Consider the following 20,305-nt stretch of genomic DNA (forward strand, 5'->3'; position numbering starts at 1 on the left):
GTTGACCTTTCCTCAAGCTCAGTTTCACTTTGTGCTTATTTTTGCATTTGGCATTTGGACAATCTGCCTTTTCGTATTTTAAGACTAAATGACAGGTTAGAAATGGGTTAGAAATAATGGAACATTTATCCCGCTTTGAGCATGCTCCTTGGAGCTTGGATTTTCTTCGTTTGTTATATCTCATGCCGTGCGGGCTGTCTGACTCACGCTGGAAGCAATCTTACCTGTGCTCTGTTGTGGTAATGCTTTGTGCTTTTATACGCGTACGCTCAGCTGCTTACCTGCCTTGGACTTTGGCCCACATGCGTGCTGAGCTGTCGAATACAGGTACCATTTTCCTCTGGTTCCCTGTCCCACTTGCCACTGTCTTCCCAAAAAGCACTGGTCTTCCCAAAAGGCCAGTTCATTGATGAGCATACAGCACTTATGTAAATATTATTTTGCAATATTTCTGTCTCTAAAGTCTTGCATATAATTTTTCTTTATATATACATATAACAGCACTTTACTTCCTTTCATCCATAATTACTTATCCTCGTCAGCTTGTCTCTCAGGATAAAGATGTCAGTCCATCATGGGGCCTGCACTCACACGCGCAATCCCATGGACTCACACATGCAATCCAATTCACTATGGGCAATTCAGAGCTGCACACAGGGCCTTAATGGGAATTGAGCACTATCCACTGAGCCACTGTGCTACCCTGACACTCTTGCATGCTCTTTAACTCTGTAGTCGAATACCAAATCAGGAGGAACCCTGAATACGGAAGTAGGAGGAATCATAAATATGGCAGAGGGAGGAACCCAAAATATGGAAATGGGAAACACCTTAAAGTAGGAACTGTAAATGCAGAATTGGCAGGAGCCGTAAATACAAGAAGGGAAGGAATCATAAATACAGAAATGGGAGGAAGTATCAATGCATATATCGGAGGAACCGTAAATACTGGAACAGGAGAAAATTAATGTAAGGAAGTGTGTGTAACCTTAAATACAGAAGCAGGACTATGCAAGGGTCTTTATCGTGTTATTTGGGGGCGAATCCATCATGTTGACACATTCAGAGGGTGCTGCCTACCTGCTTTTTGTGTAATCTATTTAGCCAACTTGGGTCTGGCAGACAGAAAACTCTAGCTCTGGCTGTCTGTTCCCTTTAGCCCATGAGTACCTGGGCATTCGGGCCTTCCTATGCTGCTTTATTGGCATTGTTCATTTCAGTGCTTTTTCTTGTGCTTTTCCTCTCCCCGTGGCCTCAGATGTCAAGCAGGCAAAGAGGACGTTCTTTTCAACCACGCACACCACCGCGGCAGTCCATCGCAGCCTCTGAAGCGTATAAAGATGCAGCATCGATCACCATGACCTTGCAGTTGGGCCAGGATGGTCGGACGAGTGAAGCTTTGCTCTAAGTAAACGCAAGGTTTTGTCACATTGGCTGCAATTGCGTATTCCGATCTCCCTCTTTTTTTCGGAAGAAGCTGTACAGATGCAATAATACAAAAATTTGTCAACCTCTCTGAGGTCTATGAGCTTAAGGTTAATACCTAGCATGCTGAGCTCTGACTGTGGCTAGCACCCATCTAGAAGTTCCCAGGACACCCTTGGATAGAAGATGAGTTCCGGACCTCCTGTTGTATGGAAGCGAGGCCTATGGACTCTGTTGGTGCCGTTGTGTCCCAACATGTTGGGTCTGCTGGTAGAGGTTGACCACTTAGACCTGTCCTATTGCCCTCGTCTTTAACAGCGTTCCATACGGACCCCACGGGACTGGCAACGGGGGTTTGCAGAGATGGGGTTACTGTGAAGTTTGAGGCAGCAGTCGTGGTTTGCTCAATTGCTGTGGTTATCGCCTTCCCACTAACTGGTTATTGATCTGTCCGTATCTGAGTGTGCAGCAGTGTGACAGACTCTCATGCTGAAGTCGCCTGTGACGCAGCCCGTCCTCAACCGGTGGTTCATAATGGCGTCTTCCACAAATCGGGCCGATCAGACATGCCCCCTTACAACGAGAAATGGTGGCTTCCATAAGCAGAAGAACAGGCTGCTGGAAAAAAAACTGACTAAATAGCATTCTTGGAAAAAATGTAGCATATTTGGTTTGGCTGAATGTAAATGAACGTCAGTTCTTACTTTAGTAATGAATTCTTTGTTCATTTTTTTTAAAATTTAGTGGTGTTTTGGCTCCCTCTGCTGGCCAGCCTGGAGATTACATGAACAGAGATTACATTCTGGGATTTGCTGCGGAGTCCTTTCTTGCAAATGTTGCCTAGGTAGTTTTATCACTGCCGTACCATTACCCAGTTAGTTATGTCTAGTTATATATATATATATATATATATATATATATATATATATATATATATATGAAAAATGTGTGCGCATGTGTGTAAAATGTATGTCTGCCTCGCTGTGTCTCTTCCATTGGTATGACACTTTGACATTGAAACAATTATACATACATGACTCGATGGTCCTCGGTACACAGTGCAAAGGCAGGCAGTAAAGCCTCAGGTACATATGACATCTACACTCTTACATACTCAGTCCCGTTTCCCTACCTGCTGCAATGCATCATTCAGCTTATCCACAGACTACATGTACCTCAAAAAGCAGGTGAGTGTGATGGAGGTTCCTGTATGTCCGAGTAACAGGCCCTGTGCAGGTAGAAACCAGAAACTCCAGAACTTTCTGTTCGGGGTCATGATTCACAGGTCTTGGGTGGTCTCAGCTTTGTGCCTGCACCCCCTCTCGCCGAGGAGCACCCCCTCCACCCACGTCGTCTACTTGTCCGGGGTGAAGTGGCGTTCTGGACTGGGCAAAACATAGCGCCCCCCGTTGGGGACCTCAGGCACAGGCTGTTCCGTGTTACGCGTGTAAGTTCATGGCTCCCAATAAATATCACTGGGCGCCCCTTAAGAAGCGGGAGTGTAACGCCAGCAAATCCATTGCAGCGGCAGTTGCTAGGGAACCGTGCAATGGCATGTTGGCCTCACACGTCCGCTCTGCTATCGGACCTCTAACTAGGAACCCTGTGCTTGGAACAATGGGGATGCAATGGCGTTTGAGCTCTCTGTGAGCTTAAGACGGCATGCAGCCATAAGAACACATTTCAGAAGACGTCGCACAGGCCGGCTGGCCGGGCTCTCCGATGATGTCAGCACACCGACCCTGGGATTTTGTTTTTGTTGGGTAGGACCTCTGACATCTTAGATGAAAGAAAATACGACTGGCGTGCTGTTTATGTAGCTGGAATTAGCCTGCCGAGATGACAGGCCTGCTTCTGCATTTAATCATAGCGTTCAAGTTTGTCTTTCAGAGGTAAACGATACGCTGAGCCCGCTCCCTGTACCCTGTGCCCTGTGCCAGCGCTGCTTTCTTATGGTCGCCGGTAAGACGGGCCTGGTTGGTTGGGGCCCGCCTTCCTTCGCAGTCCTTCAATCGTGGAGTGAAAACTTGCCATAAATAACATCATCTCGGGATGGAAAATAATTGCTTTCATTGCTGACCCCCCGCCTTTTCCGCTTGTCTTGGAGGCGAAGCACTGAGGCTCGCAGCTGGGCCCGGCAATCGGATCCCTCGGTACTGTGCCCAAGCTCGGTCGGGAATCTGCTCGGGGCGTTCTTGGCGTCTGTTTTTTGCATCCGCACTCAGTTGGGCCACACTGTTCCCAGGGCAGCCATTAGAACTTTCTTACGGTCCAGAAAAGCGGCTCTTGGCTCTGGCGCATGGTTTTCCCAGCAGGCCGCCCCCCCCGTTCCTTTCCGCCTATCTGTCATCAGGCTCTCTCCGGTGGGGTGACGGAAGGCACACTTTATGATGGGCGCATGAGTTATTGACACATCATTCTCTGCCTGGCCTTTGCTCGCTTCTCCTCTGTTTTTTTCTGGTCGTCAGTGTGATGGCACAAGATTTGCCATTGTGGGCGTCTGAACGCAGACGCTGTTTGAACGTAAGAACCTTTGTCGTGTTCCTGTCAGTATTGAGTCGGCAGCCTGGACTCTGTACTGACCCCCCCAGCATTTGCTGATTTGTGGCCCCTTGGGGATTATGACAAGTCCACTCCTGTTCCTAGCGCCGGTGTTTAGTACCTGCATTAAAATGGGGCCCCTAAGATTATGGGGCCCTCTCGTGGCCACAAACAGTCACTACACCTGGTGGCAGTGAAGTGACTTTTTGAATGGGGGCCCAGAGACAACAAACCCACCCCTGTTTGTTCCCTTATGTTCAGCTGTGGCCTCCCACCAGCCTGTACCCCGATCCCTAACCCAGACCAAAAGTTGGGGTCATCTCTGACTCATTTCCCTTGACTTCCCAGTGCCAGGCCTGTGTATCGCCCATCTCAGTTTAGCCAGAGGGCCCTTCAGGGTGGCTACGGGCTGCCGCCGGCCTCTGCAAAGGTCTTTTGGCGTCTACTAGGACCCCTCGGCCTCTCCTTCTCCACGTCCCCCTCAACATAAGCCAGTAGCTGTATCCTGAATTGAGTAATCTGACCCATTTTCTTCCCAGTGGCAGGTCCATGTTGGAAACTCATTTTCTCAGCAGAAACACTCTTGGAGGGCTGTGATTGCGATGCCATTAGAGGAAACACATGAGTGCGGCTCACAGTGCCGCTCTCCCGTGACGCTTAATATGGGCACCCTTCACATTCGTTATCACCATCGGCTCTGTGTGATTTACCAGGAGCCCTGCTCCCTTCTGTGGACCAGGCCGGCTCAGCCCTTTCTACGTTTTTCCCATCCATTTTCTGATGGCTCTAAGACTCAGGAAGAGGAGTTTCTTTGCATGATCCAGCACCTTTCCAAAGTCACCTTCTGGATCCTTCTGCCGCGGCTATGCTGCACGGCACCTCTCCCTCTGTCCCACGCTCCCTCGCTTCCCTCTTTCTTTGGCTTCATCTGTTTCTGCGCCATAATTTTTCATTCTCCGTCCCCCCCGCGAAGCAGGCGGTGGACACGCGAGGTCCCAGATCGTGGCGTGCGGGGGGGGAGTACATCTTCGGTTCCGCTCCACTTCCTGCTCCCCCCATCTGTCAGCAATTACGGCCTCGTTTATCTGTCTTCCTGTCCATGTTTCATTCCCGTCCCGCTAGAGACGCAGCAGCTGTGCCGGCACGGGCCCCGGGGTCTATGGACGGGCCCTGTGCGTGCGAGCGAAGGCACGAAGGCTCAACTCAGGGAATCAGAGCTGGAGGGCGTGGCTTGGCATCCGAACCCCCCCCCCCCCCTTCTCCCGCTGCCAGTGCCTGAAAGTTATTGTAAAGTGGGATCCCCCACCCATCTGCCTCCAGAGTCACTGGCATGTTTCGCAAAACCAGCTCCAGATTGGGCCTGTCACTGTGCCTCTGTGGTTTGGAGGAAGGTTAGCTTCATGTCTGTTGTGGCTGAAAGAAATCTGCCTCCCTCCTCCACCCACTAAAACTGTTGTTGATCCCCATGACGCTTAACTCCCTTTAGCCCCCCCCCAGCGTGTTTTCCAGTTTTACGGGAGGAAGGTTGACTGTATCTGTTTACTCGAACAGCGGCCCTGCTCGGTGAATGCAGCCCCCATTTCTTTGTCCCGTATCATCTAACTTTCATTTGTTTTTGTTCCACCGAAGCAAATCGAACGCTGTTGTGATTGAATAATGTTTAAAATAGGCTGCAGGATAAACAACTCGAAAGCATAAGCTATGCACTGAAAAAATAAACATTTTCTAGATAAATTACCGATGATTTTTTTTTTTTTTTTTACGGTTTTGAGTATAACATTACATCATTGTATATAAGGCATGTTGATTCTGACAGTTTGTAAACAATGGTTTGCTGCCGATGTGTTTATTCATTCGCTGTGATTATTGTTTTGTTGTTTGACTGATGTTTTTTTCCAAAACAACTTTACGTTTTTGCTTGTTTTTGTGGTTCCTATATCAGTAAGTTTTCATCCCAAGGTAAACTGCCAGAGGACTTTCAGGGACTTAAAACAGCAACCCTCCAGTTCTGGGTTTGTGCCCTTAATTGCCGAATGGGCTCGCGGCCCACCACAGCAACCACACTGTCACGGCCCGCTGTTATCCATGATGCTATGCTGCCCTGCGTGCTGTCAGCTTAGTGTTCTGGAAGCTTGCGCATGGAAGCTTCTGCGCAGAGCCTGTTTATATAACACTGTATAACACCATGGCTGCCGAGGTTGGGGGTTTGATTCCCACCCCCAGTTCTCTGCATGTGGAGCTTGCATACAGTGATTTTTTTGTGTAGTCCAAAGACCTGCAGTGAGGTGATTTAAGGTTCTGATTTGCTCTTATTGTGTGTCATAGTTTGGCTTAGGGTTATGGCCATAGAAATATCTCCACAAATATAGATACCTAATCTGTGTGTGTGTGTGGGGGGGGGGGGTCGTGATTGTGATTAGCATAGATCACATTTGGGGACCAAAATGTCCCCAAAGTGCGTTAAAACCTGAATCTTCCTTTCTTTTGGGGTCACTTCTTCAGGTCCCCATTTGGTTAACCTCAATTTTATAAAAATCTGTGAATTCAATCAAAAAAGTGTCAAAAGTCTTATATTTTGGTTGGTTGCTTATGGTTAAGGTTAGGGCTGGGTAGGGGTTAAGGGTGTCGTGATTGGGATTAGCGTTTTTTCCATATAAATGAATGGACAGTCCCCATTTAGATAGGAAGACCAACTTGTGTGTGTGTGTGTGTGTGTGTGTGTGTGTGTGTGTGTGTGTGTGGGCGCACATGTCCAGAGATGGACTAGCATCTCATTCAAGGTATCTCCAGACTTGTGCTTGCTGGAATAGACTCAAGGATCTTGACCTCCCAGTACTGGATTTACTGGAAGTTGTTATGGACGATTGTGATAACTTAGTGTTAGCCAGTCCAGCCTCCCAACTATATTCCTAAATAATATGTATTTCCTAACGTGAAGACATTCACTGCACAGTAAAATTGCTAATAATGTTATCTAAGACTTAAAACATAAAGCAGAAAATCAATGAAGTGGTGTTTTGGCTGAAAGATCACTGCAAAAATAACAGTTGGTCCCAACATGATTTTTTTCCAATAATAAATTTACATGTTTCAGGGAAGGTCAGCTAAAACCTGAGTTTTATTATTCCCGCATCAGAACGTCCACCTTCACATTTGTGCTGGGGGCCTGCATCCAGCATGTAACAGGAAGTGCATGTCTGTGCCGTGAAAGCAGGCCCTTCCTCTGTGCACACGGGCAGGCATATTAAACAGATCGGTTACAGGGGCCATCCAGGAGAGACAGAAACAGAATCATTAAAAGGGCCAACTAGAAGAAACAGATCAGTTACAGGGGCCAGCCGGGAGAAACGGATCAGTTACAGGGGCCAGCCGGGAGAAACAGATCAGATACAGGGGCCAACCGGGAGTCTCTCTGAGCCCTGCCTAAGTTCACCACAGTTCCCTGAACTTTACCTCTGATATCCAGCAGTTCATCAACACAGCAGTGTTGTCTGACAGGTAAAGCCTTGGAGTTAACAAGATGTCACTGATGTGTTTAGTGCTACTAAAGTTTTTTGAAAGTGTCTACTGTTCATATATTTTCTTCGTAATTCTCTGCTAGTTGCGTCAGGCCTAACGGCTTAAAGGATTTTGGGCTGAAAGCAGGTAGGAGGCAGAGGGCAGGTGTGCACCAAGCAGAGCCACTGGTGGGACTAACTCCACGGAGGAGGCCCCAAGAAGCCCCAGGGGTGCAGAGCAGAGTTGTGGAAATCGCTTGGCTCACGGAGGTCAAAAATCAGTATGAGAACCTTCAGTCTCTGCTTGTCTGTGATGCTCCAGGGGATCGCCTCGTAGAAACAGCCACCTTTGGAATACCAGATAAACATCATCTTTAAAGACGTTTCCTAGACTGAGTTGTCGGCTGTTTTTGTCTTAGAAGTTTTTGTTGGGGCTTGATAACTTTTTGTGAGCTTAGTTTTTTTCAGAAGAGGGAGGGCGAGCTTTTAATTTTGAAATCTGTTCTGTATTAATTGGGGGGAGACTTTCTGTTCCCCCAGGCACCAGTCCGAAAGCCTGTGTCTCTGCACTGTTCTAATTGCTGTGAGCTCAATAAATGTGCCAAATATACACCCCCGCCACATTGAAAATGATTATCTTCCTCGAATTACATCTGAATGGAATCGTTATACTGAGCTCCTTTTGTCTCTGATTGGCATGTGTAAGTTTTGGGGCACATGATGGTGGCGTGAGCTTTACCGACAGAGTATGCGCTGTGACGGTATGGCTGAGGTGGGGTCCAGGGGCTCATAGATGAAGGGACTGAGTCTTCCTGTTCACTCTGCATGGGGGTGGGTGATGAGTGACACCGCACTGTGTGTCACATTCTTTCACTCCAGGGTGTGGGCCATGCTGGGTGATGGTGCCCCTGTGTTGGTTTCCATGTAAAAGCTCTTTTTAATAGCCAACCTTTGACACCCCTGCCAGTCACGCTTCCCGTACCCTTTTCTTGAGGGAGTGGAGTTGGAATCCTCTGCTTCTTCTGGGTCATTCCTCCCGAGTCTGGCTTTGCTGTCCTCCATCTCCCCGTGGGCTGATGGGCATGGCGGTGGGGTCTCCGTCCCACCGTGCCCTACGCAGAGCCAACGTATGTCGGCTCACCAAATGTGGGCATGGGCACAGCAGAGGTGGTGGTGGTGGTGGTGGGGAGCTGTGTGGTGGTGTGTGTTTTCTCTCTCCTCGCCGCAAGATTACAGATGACATGATTATATACACACACCAGATGTGTATGTGAACTGGCGGAGTGAGTGTGGCTGTTTGAGTGCCGGAGCATGAGCACTGTGCAGGGGTGGCCTCCTGCTAGTGTTGCGTGAGGGCAGCTGGGCTGCTGCGCTGGGAGGCCTTCAGGGATCACTGCCATAAACCCTATGGTACAGCGAAGCAGTCTGGTACATCTCAGCACTGAAGCCCAAAATATGTGCTGCCTCATTGCTCAGCTACTGGAGGTCCACTCTGCGACTCCATGGCATTCCTCAGGATGAGGGAGGTGGAGTGGGGACTGTGCCATTCCTCTGGATGGGGGAGGTGGAGTGGGGACTGTGCCATTCCTCATAATGGGGGAGGTGGGGTGGCATTTAGGATGTTCGAAGTACCTAATGATCATGCTGTGAAGTTTGGAGGCTTGTTAGCATGCCAATCATCTCCAGGCTGGGATGTTTTTCTTAATATATCTCACCCAGTTTGCCTGTGTTTCCTGCTAGACCCAATAATCTAGCTCTGAAATCACATCGGCACCGATTATCACCTGGATACAAGCACTGTAGGATGTCTGCGAGTGATTATCAGAGCTGATATGTTGAGCCATCTGAAGTTTTTTTGTCATCCCAGGAGAGAGAAGGATATGCTAAAATATCCACTAAAATGCTGCTAAAATATCCTGTGCAGACAGTCTGTTTGCTCCCTCAGGTGAAGATCTCCCAGGATTCTGAGCTTGGTACAAGCATATAATATATTAAAAGAATAAACATCTATGCCATGTTTGAGTTTGTTTGATTGACATGTAGGTTTTTTGGAAAGCATACTATACTTGAATAAAAGTAAATAAAAATACCATTTTAAAATTAGAAATACAAATAAAAGCACTTTTTGTAACAATGCCCCTTTAATTACTCATGAGAGCTTGGGGGGCAGAGTGTGTGTGAGAGAGAGAGAGAGAGAGAGAGAGAGAGAGAGAGAGAGAGACTGAAAGAGTGAGCGACGAGGGAGACAGACAGAGGGGAGGGTGCGAGCAGCACGAGGTCGGCCGTCTGCGTGAGCCAGTGCTGAAGCCGCTTGCCTCGAGCCGATCACGGAACAGAACCGGCAGACTGCCGAGAGCAGGATCCCACACTGCATCCGAGGAAGGAGCAAGCAGAACAGGAACACTCTGGGGGGAAGGAGCGTCTTCCCCACGCCGGTCCGATCGCCCCCCTCCCCTCACTTCTACAGTTCTTGGCTGCTCACAGGGCAGGCGGTGCCAGGATGATCAAGTCAAGCTGGTTCTATGTCAAGTTCAAGTATAATGAGAAGGTAAGGAAATACTCTGCTCCCCCCCCACCTTCTTCAGCATCATTGCTGCCCTAAACCCCAAAGGCGGGAGTGTGATGGGGCACACGGTGTTTCCAACGGCAACTCGGTAGTCCCCTTGTCCCTTTTATTGCTTCATTGGAACGTCCAGGAGCTGCATTCCCATAAACACTGAAGTCACGCCTTTAAATTTGTGTGTGTCTGTTGCATGTTTTATTCTGTGTGCGGAGTCTGCGTTCGATCGTAGCGGTACATCAGGACTGCGATTTGACTTCCCGGTCTCATTAAGAGAGGGATCTTTGGGGTGCTGCCGGTGATCTGTGCGGATCAGCTGTGGAAATCGGCGTGCCGTCTTGCCGACAATCAGTCTGTACATCTAAATTGCCCCATTGACAAGCTACACAGAGTATGCATTTGACTGTCTGACCAATATCACAGCCCCAGGTGCTTTACTCTCTCAGCCAGTGGGGTGGGGGGCACGGGAGTGGGTTTCTTCTGTTTCCCTTCACGCTTGTCATCGTCTCCAGTGGCCCCCCCCATCTGTTTTCGTTAGCCAAGCTCACGCCCTCACCCTAATTACCATTGTTAAACCCAGGACGTATGGCCAACACTCCTAGTAGCAGGCGTAATACGTCTGGTGTACTTTCAATGTGTCTGATTCTGATATGAGGCTCGGCGAACAGCCTTGGTTTGAGTTGGCTTTCATTTAGTCTGCCTGCCGCTCTCTGTCACTTGGGGACAGACAAGGGCCAGCAGCACGTAAACAGTAAGCGTGGCTTTGTTGCTGCGTGAGATGATGCGGTGTTGCCATTACAGGTGATATTGAAGTACTATTATTATTATTATTATGTAGCATGGGAGTACGGCCACCATCTGTAAAGCTCCAATCCTGTAATTGTGTACAATGCTGTGGCCGCTATCTGAGGCTGCGCTGCATGGATAGACAGTGAGTGAAGTTTCTTTGCACACGACGTCAGCATCGCACTCCCTGCATCGCGCAAGGGTCTGAACATCAGTAGCCATTCGCTCAGGACAGACTCCAGATGATTGTGGCTTACGTCAGACATGCCATTTATAAAGGTGAAGCGGACGCCTTTTGTGCGACCATCAGAGTTTGACTAATGAACGGGAAGCCGTGCCGGTAATGGTGTCTCCCCCGAGGTTGGGAGGGCATGGGGATCCTGTCTGGTTACCTGGGCGAATTCCATCTCCTCTGCTGTGATAATGGGTCTGTGTGTGTAATTGTTTTTAACTAAGAGGCCAAATTCAGCCTACAGGTCGACATTCAGTGCCGACTTCTACTTTTTTCATCCCCGTGGAGACATTAGGGAGTTTTCACAGACCACATACACGTGAGTGTAGTTACATGTGTAGTGTGGTCTGCAAGCACCTCTGGAGCACTTGGGGTTAAGGACCTTGCTCAAGGGGCCAGTGATGATTGGATTCAAGGTCATGACCTTCTGGAGCATATATCCCCGAGCTGCTGAGTCCTGAATGCACCTTTTCAGCTTAATTGCGTTATATCATCCAGCACTCGCCACAGAGTTTTTGTTTCTCCTAAAAACCATGGAAACTGATGGGAAAGGTGTGGCTGGGGCGTGGAGGTTGGGGGCAGGGTACAGAGTCATGGCCAAGGGTGACGACCAGCTTGCCGCATCACTGCTGTCTCTGTGTAACAGCAGGGGCCGTGACACCATGTCAGCACGTTTGCCGTTGTCAGTCTCAGCTTCTCGTTTAGGTGAGGACCTCCCTGCCTCCCAAAGCTCTCCGAAAAGCACGACGTGTTAAAAGGATAGAAATCGATTTCCGAATGTCGCCGGCTGTAATCCGATCTGTCTGCTGCCGGGTGACTGGGGCTCGCTGTCATGGGGAGGAGGACTGCATTCACACATCAGTGTACGGCAGCATTGCTCTCTGAGCTCTGTAATCTGCGCTTCGTTAGAACGAGAGGCCCCGTCTAAGGCCCAGCGCTCCCTGGCAGCGCGAAGACATGAGCCGCAGCACCATGACAACCGAAGGGTGACTCACCACGAGACTCATTTTCCTCCTTGCCATCCTCCGCTGATGTGGAGGGGAATTAATGAAAAACAATTTAATGCATGGGGAATTGAGGTGCTGGGGAGGGATGACCGGGGGGGCGGGGGGGCGATTGTGGACCCATGGTGCCAGGCTTGCTTGGGTGTGGAGCAGGAGGCACTGTCTCGACTCCTTAGACGTCTATGGCTAGGTGGTACCCCAGCTCTGTATATAGTGTGTTGGTGAGCTCCCACTTTCTGGGCATTGTTGGGGAAGCTGTGCATTTATAAGAAGGGCCACAGCTGGTGGTGGATATGCTTCTGAAGAGAGTCAATAATAGACCTGTGTAAGAGTCCATTGCGACAGGTACTGTACCTCTGGTACTAGGACTGTCGTGATAAACGGTAAATCAATCAATTGCATGATAATTAAAATGAGGTCGATAATTTTCATTTGCATGCTTGTTTGTTTTCCTCGCGTCTCTCTCTACCAAATGGGAATATCGGCTCTTTTTATCATACCGGCTCATTAGGCTCAGCTCACCAAGAAGAGCCGGCTCTTTCGGCTCCTAAACGGCTCTTTTTAAAAAACCGGCCCCTCTCTTCGTTTCACCTGATGCTGATTAGCGTGACCTGATTTGAGCTTGTTAAAAATAAGACGCCGTCTCGTGGGTGGGCTTTTTTGGAAGACAATGTGTTCCGGCCACTGTCGTCCTTCATGTTTAGGCAGCTCAAAAACCCGGACAATTCTATAAACATTAATAAAAGGGCTCTTGAACAGGAGCCGGCTCCCATCGTTCACTAAAAAGAGTCGACTGAAAGAGCCGTCTTGTTCGCGAACGACACATCACTAGTAATGAGGAGTGAACTCTCTTGTCAGTGGGCTCTTTGCACGTCAGCTTCCGCATTCATGGAAATGCGACTTGCTCATTTCCGGTCCGTGAAAAATAGCATTGGTTTATACATGCCGTTTACAGGACTTGCCGAAACTTATGATCAACGACATACATCACTTTTATAAATCCTTCTCCTAAGTACCAACGAGTAAATTAGAGAAGGGCTTTAAGATGTTTGCCTTGTCTTACATCCACAGATACGAAGGGGAGTCTTATTCGCTCAACTTTGTGGCTGGCGTTAGACTGAGACATGAAGAAGAAAAAATCGGTTATGATGATCATCCGATTATAATTAAGAATTTCGCCCAGGCAGACGTGTTCACTATAAGCATTAAAGTAAAATGTGGCAATAAATTATATGAATATGATTATATGCAATAAATTATATTTCTTGCTTGGAATTTGCCAGACTAAAGTAGCTACGGATTTGCATGCGGCCTGTTGAGGCACCTGCTTTTATTCATATGGAGTGTTTTGTTGTTAGTTCGCACTTTTTGTTTACAAAGGTCCTAACTGGCAGTTTTGCCTGTTTTCCCTGTGTGAGCCTAATGTTTAATATTTTAAGGGCGATTTTGTTAAGAGAGACTTTATAATCCTTTTTTATTGTTTTTGGTTGTTTTGTTTATTTGTTTTGGATATTAAAAATGTCTTCCAGTCCCAGTGTTAAATGTTCTTTAGAAATTAAAATGTCGTCGTGGGGTTTCCTCCGGGTACTCCGGTTTCCCCCCACAGTCCAAAAACATGCTGAGGCTAATTGGAATTACTAAATTGTCCATAGGTGTGCGAGTGACAGTGAATGGTGTGTGAGTGTGCCCTGCGATGGGCTGACCCCCCATCCGGGGTTGTTCCCTACCTCGTGCCCATTGCCTCCAGGATAGGCTCCGGACCCCCCGCGACCCAGTAGGATAAGTGGTTTGGAAAATGGATGGATGGATGGATGGATGATCGTTGAAAGGGTGTACTTGCATTAATATGCCATTATTATTACATCAGTTGAAAATGGTCTCACAACAACAATATTATTGTTTATCGCAATAATTCCTGGGATAATTTATCATCCAGCAAAAATTGTTATCGTGACAGGCCTATCTGGTACCTCAAGAAAGTATCAAAAGTACGGTATTTGAAGGTGTTGGTTTTCCACTGGTGTGAAATCTGGTACCGGCGGGGTTTTCTTACATTGATAGTCAGCTAGATTGAGATTTTTGCATACCTTCATACTACACAGACATTATAGAGCAAGGGGTAGAAGTTTCACTAAAACATTTTTACTTTGTCATAGGAAAAAAACTCTACTTCCACTGCTTTTGCATGAGCGCAGCATGCATTCTGAGACAATAATAATCGTTTTCAACCTTGCTATTTAAATCACTCCTAGAATAATGTGAGAAGTTTGTTGATCTCCTTTTTGCTTTATAAATACCCTATTTATTACAACAAAATCACATGGTAATATTTGGAAATTTTCCAATACTGTGTTGTCCTAAATACTTTCTTTATTTCTTGTCATGCTATCCTGATCTTGTTGCATTTGTTCTTTTGACCACATCGCTATCAAAGATTGGATCTCTTCATTTGTCCATGTACCCCTTATTATTGCTTTATTTTTAACTTTTATGTTGTTTTCTAATGCTTTTTCAAGACACCGATTGTGCTGTGTTTAGAGGCAGGTTATTTGCATAACCAATCAAGAAAAAGTTTTTGGAAGTCTCACCTCAAAGTACCAAAAAAGTACTCCAGCTGCTTTGGTACTTTGGGTACTGGAACTTTTGATACTGGTACTTGATCGGAAGTCAATGGAAAAGGCCTCCTAAGTGTTACAGTGCTGTTTGGGCCTCCATTCACATGGAATGCTTTGGGTCCCGTGAGCTTGCGGACTGAAGCAAGTCTGTCCAGGGCCCATCGCTATGGCTGTCTTTTGCCATGGAGGCCCATTGCCTGGACATGTTTCATTTCTTTATGCGTAGGGCTAAAACAGTTAAGGCTGACAGTGGCCTGAGCCACTGAGGGAGCACGTGTTCGACATGGCTCAAGTAGAGCAGCAGCACGGACAAATCTGAGGAGCAGGAGGAAAACACACACTCAGTATATGACTATTAAGATCTCCTGGATTGCACCACTCTCACCAAAAATGAGGGGTGAAGCTAATCCCGTGACCGATATCTGGCTTGGGTCGAATTTTCATTATTCCGAAGACGCAGAGAATTGGGAGTTTGATTTCACTGAGGGTTCCTGTAAGCTGAGCCATGACTGAGAGGGCTTTTTGTTTAACAGAAGCCCATTGTGCTCATTGTGTCCATTGTGCCCTCCCCCCCAATGTGCCTTTGATGCTATTTTGGTACAGTCCTGCAAAAAAAATGCAATAAATTAACTTGACGGAAAGTGTTTTTTTTTTTTTTTTTTTTTTACAGACATTGTTCTTTCTGAAGGAAGGAGTCTGTAAATCGTGTGATGATATTAGACAGTTACCTTCTCCTATGTTTCCCTGGATACAGGTTTCCACTGAGGAATTTTGTAATTATTTTATGAAGTATTATTTATGCTGTTCGCAGGTGCTGCTACTTAAAGGGATGCTTTAAAAACAGGGTTGGCAGTTTTACACACTAGAGAGAGTTTTATAAATTTAAGAATTAATATTTCAGTAATATGAAGGATTGGGGAAAAATTTATTTGGCTGAAGAAGAACAATAGGCCTGTTAAGACAGGACAATTTCCCGAGGATTTAATTTTTTGTTAAATATTTAAGGGGCATGCTCTTCTCAGAATTCTGACTGGGGGAGTATTGCCGGCTTTCATTCTGCTAAATTTCCAGGTGCGGTTTCTGTTATCAGCTGTTGGGAAACATTGTTAGCAGGAAGTAAAGTCACTTTTAAAGATGGATTACTCATTTCCTTATCTTAAATGCAATTGCACTTGACACGTTTTTGTGAACAGTAAAACATGAATTGACTTTGTTTCTATTATTCAATTAATGTTTTTAATGACGAGTTAATGTTAATGATTTGGTTTTAAAAAAAATACCATATTCAAAGTTGTGTTGCAGTTTTTGGGTCTTCCCTTAATCCTGTCTGTCACTTTAAATTTGTAAATTAAACCAACACTTTCACCTGCGGTTTCATCGCTGCTGTAATCTGTGACCAGCTGAACACTGGAATTCTGGAGGAGATGTCTTGTTTGTCATGAACACTTGGCTCCCCATCTGCATTGCCTTGTTTGGGATTTACTGTCGAGGGCAAAAGCCCCGGTTCCAAAATAGCTTTCTAAATGGAGGTGCCGTGAGAGGTCCCTGGTGGAGCACCGTGCGGCTTCTGTTAATCTGCTGTCCTGTAAACACGGGCGCAGGCTGTCGGGAGCGGGGGGCTTGCAGGCCTGGGTCGTATGGCCCCCCTGGCTCCGATACCAGCTGTGTGTGGGCAGAGTGTGACTCAGTTCCTCCCCCCCTGCATTTCATAAGCGCAGTAGGGCCATAGAGGACATGAGCGATCTGGACCATGCTTCACATGAGCATGAGGATTACCTCTGGGGTTCTGTTCACGCTCCTGGGCCCACTAAGGACACTCTGTGTTAGTCCTTCCAAGAATATTGCCGTTTTGTGACTGTCAGCCATCAGACCCCCCCGAGAATCCCTCTGCTTGCTCTGGATGTAGTTGGCGCCCGGCTCCCTTGAACGAGAAGGTTGTGTCCATCATGCCACAGTTTCCGCCTGTATGCCGAGGCGGTCTGTGCTGGGCTCCGGTTCCCCCTGCGGTCACTCTCTGGGGTGTCTCCTCTGGCTTGGGTGCCGTTCGGAACCATGGTGGGCAGATCCTGTACCTCTTCTCTCAATGAGCCCTCTGTTATAGGGTCACTTGCTGCAGACTGGTGCGGGATTTAAGTCGTGGGAATGTGTGAGTTCTAGCCTCGGTCAGTCACACGCTCGGGGCCTGCTGTGGTGGGGGCAATGTGAACTTGTATAACAGCCTGTCAAAGCAAAGCTTTTGTCGATTTGTCTCAAGAACAATCCCTTTCTATCCACCCCCCCCCCCCTTCATGAATAAGCACCATGGGAGCTAGGAGAGGCGGGGCATCCTGACAGCTTGACGAGGCAGGCTGTTGGCTGATTCCCTCCGCATGCGATTGTGCTGATTGCTCTGTGGAAGGTTCTAAAGACATGCCGGGCCGTCTGAGGAATGATCTGGAAGTTGACCAGTTCGCTTGGGCCTTGGGTTTGTGACACAGATTATGATGACGAGTGTACTGGGGGTGCTTCACTCAGAACTTTTCCCAAACTACCCGAGAGATTGGAGAGGTGTGGTGGTGGTGGAGGGGTGGACCTATATCAAAGAGGGAACCATCTGTCACAGCAGAGAGGAAACAGCTGGTGGGGGCCAATGCAAGATGCCTGAACAGAGACTGACAAGATAGGGAATGACAGGAAACAGCTTTCGCCTTTCGTGGAGCGGCAGGAACGGACCATCCGTGTTGTGATGTCTCCCAGTATCCAGATGCTGCCCTCAGCTCACATTTGCATGTTTTTGTTGATGCTACTGTACGTTTGGAATGGTCCCTCTGGCATGCAGACAGAAAGCAGGCTGTGACAGTGTTTGTTTACCTTCCTCTCACTGCCTTGCCTCTGCAGATGTTCACATGTTTTTGCCTCTCGTACACTGGTAGTCTTTGTTTGCTTTGTTTTTTTTTTGCTGAAGTTTTTCTTTTGCTCTTTAAGGGTGAAAGGGTACGTCATTCAGACGGCTTTCCCCGGAAAAGGGGAAGTTTAAATTCGACCACTTAATTTCAGCCAATTTCCCCTGTCTTTCTTGTTTTTGACTGTGTCCTTCAAATAACTGACGATGTACTTCAGAATAAGGGTGGGAGAAGGATGAGAATATTAGTGAAGCTATATTATCCAGAGGTAGGCTGGGCTTTGTTTATGGTGAGCTTTCATTTGCTCTGTATCACAGGGCTAATGATATGATGTACTCCTTCATTGTCTCCCTATGGCCCTCTGTGTCCTACATTTTTAGCGTGTCTTCCTATGGTCTTCTGTCCGTGTGTCCTACTGCTTTGGCGTGTCTCCCTGCCTGTCCTCTGGCCGTGTGTCTTAAGCTATTAGCATGTCTCCATGCGGTCCTCTGTCCATATATCCTACTCCTTTAGCGTGTCTCTCTATGCTCCTCTGTCCATGTGTCCTTTCCCTTTAGCATGTCACCCTATGGTCCTCTGTCCATGTGTCCTACGCATTTAATATGTCTCCCTACTGTTGTCTGCCTATTGTTGACATGTAATTAAGAATATAAACTGAGGTATAGCTAGAGTGGAGTGTAGAAGAAGAATTGAGATATAAACAATTTTGGACATCACAGCAGACATCACATAACACCATAAACCCTGTATGGACATGAAACACCATTAATAGATAAGCTGTTGCATTGAGGATGCTACCTGATATTGATATTGCCCAAGCATTGTGGTATCATATCACGTACAAGGTGCAGTTAATACAGATAAGGTGCAATTGGATGTATACATTTGCAGTGTTGTTGCGTGACTGTAATGACGAAAATTGACATATAAGTACTACTGGACGTAGGACATCACACAAGACACGACATAACATAATAAACCATGTAGGTACATGAAGTACTCTGGCCTGGTCACCCCAAACCACAAATTTCATCTCTTTAATAAGTCTCTTGAGCCTTCAGATGTCATAGCTGAGCATCGCAGCACAAAGGTTACTTTGTCACAGCTGCGGTGGATGAATGAAAGCGAGTGGCTGCGATTTCGGCAGGCTCTCGGTGAGTGCATTGATAGGTGGCCTCCACCCACTCCTACACAGCAGAGTCTTCATGAGGGCCCCTCATCTTCTGGGCCCCTGTTGGGGCTGGGTGTGGGGGTGGATCACATGTATATCGTTATGTGTGTCTGTGGGGGGGGGATACCAGTGCTGTTAATGCTGGTGGCTGGCATAAAAGCCAGTGAGGGTGAATTTGTAATGGTACCATGCAAAGGCTTATAAAAGGCCCCAGGGCTTTCCATGCATCCATGTTATGTGGTCACGCCCCTTTGCTTTGCGCTGTTCATTTATATCTAGTTTTGGGAGGGGACAGGAAAGGGAAAAGCCCACTTTAGGCCTTGATGTGTCCATATACAAGCACACCTCATTCCTGGGATAGACCCCCCAATGTCTACATGGTATACTCTGCACCCCGACATCCCGTCCATTCTCCAGCGGGAGGCCGTGGGACTGGAAGACCCTGAATGCCGATGCTGTTCAGCTTTATTAATACATATGCAGGTAATGTATTGACTTGTAGTGCCGCATGATGCATAGTGATCCTCGCACTCGGTGGCCGACCGATGTTGGAGGAGCCCCCCAGCGTGACGGGATGGCGTACTGAGGCTTGCGGAATGCTAACTAATCCATGCAGATTTGAAAGACGCAAGTTGCCCATAATTCCTAGGGTGCCCCTCTCCACGTTCGTGTTACGGAGTGTAAAATATGGCAAATATCAGATTTATTCCAGGCTTTTAATAGTGTGCTAATTGAAACCAGAAGGAATCTCTTTCACCCCTGTTTCTGCTTGATTACTCATGTTTGATCCCTGACTGCGGTTTCTCTTTGACTGAGCATCCGTGTGGGCGGAACCCTCCCCCGATATTGATCCGGGTGCCTGTATAGCATGTCAATGCCAGTATCCAGTGTTAACAAACTAATGAATGTGTGTTTGGAATTAGTGCGGCGTGTTGCGGGTGACATTGCATGAGGTGGGTCAAGCCGGCCGGTAGCTCACCGCATAGCAATGAGTCTCGTTGGTAATTGGAATTGATTCATTTACAACTAAATTAATCACAAGACTTAATCACCGCTAACTTGTGCCGCAGACGGGCCGGATGCTTCCGGCTCTGTTCGCTCACTCGTTACGCGCGTGTTACGGCTTGTATTACAATTCTCTTAAGAGGTGCTTGCTCGCAGGCAGCTTTGCGGGAGTATGGCTAATTGATCACAGGACAAGAGCAAGGGAATTTAATGAAGGCCGGTGCAGAGAAGCGGAAGCTTCGTAGGCGGTTAAAATATGGGCGACAACACAGTCTCCATTGTGCAGTTTGTAAAAATCTGTTCTTTTGTTCCCGTGGGAAATTGTCATCAATAGCTACTCAGTGATATTTGAATCAAGGTTTCTTGTTGGCTCAGACATTCTGATGATGTGGATGCTACACTGTCTCTCCGTCCTGGAGTCCTGTTAGACGGTTCGTTGATGGTGTTGGTGGTGGATTGACTGGGAAACACCAGAAATGATGGAAAGAGAGAAATATTGGTTGGATTTTTTATTGCATTAGTGAAATAATGCAATGAATTAAAATTGAAATCATCAAATCGACAAAAATGATCAAACCAACCATAAA

General features: G+C 47.4%; 1 protein-coding gene across 14 annotated transcripts in view; it reads left to right on the plus strand.

Annotated features, from left to right (window-relative positions):
* The window catches only part of auts2a (activator of transcription and developmental regulator AUTS2 a), a 242,992-nt gene that overhangs the window by 62,048 nt on the left and 160,639 nt on the right, over nucleotides 1–20,305 (plus strand). Inside the window, exon 1 of one of the 14 annotated variants that reach the window (XM_049016645.1) lies at nucleotides 9,728–10,011. The exons of the other annotated variants lie outside the window; for them this stretch is intronic. Coding sequence (XP_048872602.1) covers nucleotides 9,964–10,011 — 48 coding nt within the window. The 5' untranslated portion in view covers nucleotides 9,728–9,963. Of the gene's footprint in view, nucleotides 1–9,727; nucleotides 10,012–20,305 lie in introns of those variants that run through there. 14 annotated transcript variants of the gene reach the window in all.

The sequence above is a fragment of the Brienomyrus brachyistius genome, chromosome 6 (genome assembly GCF_023856365.1).
Source record: "Brienomyrus brachyistius isolate T26 chromosome 6, BBRACH_0.4, whole genome shotgun sequence".
Classification (NCBI taxonomy): Eukaryota; Metazoa; Chordata; class Actinopteri; order Osteoglossiformes; family Mormyridae; genus Brienomyrus; species Brienomyrus brachyistius.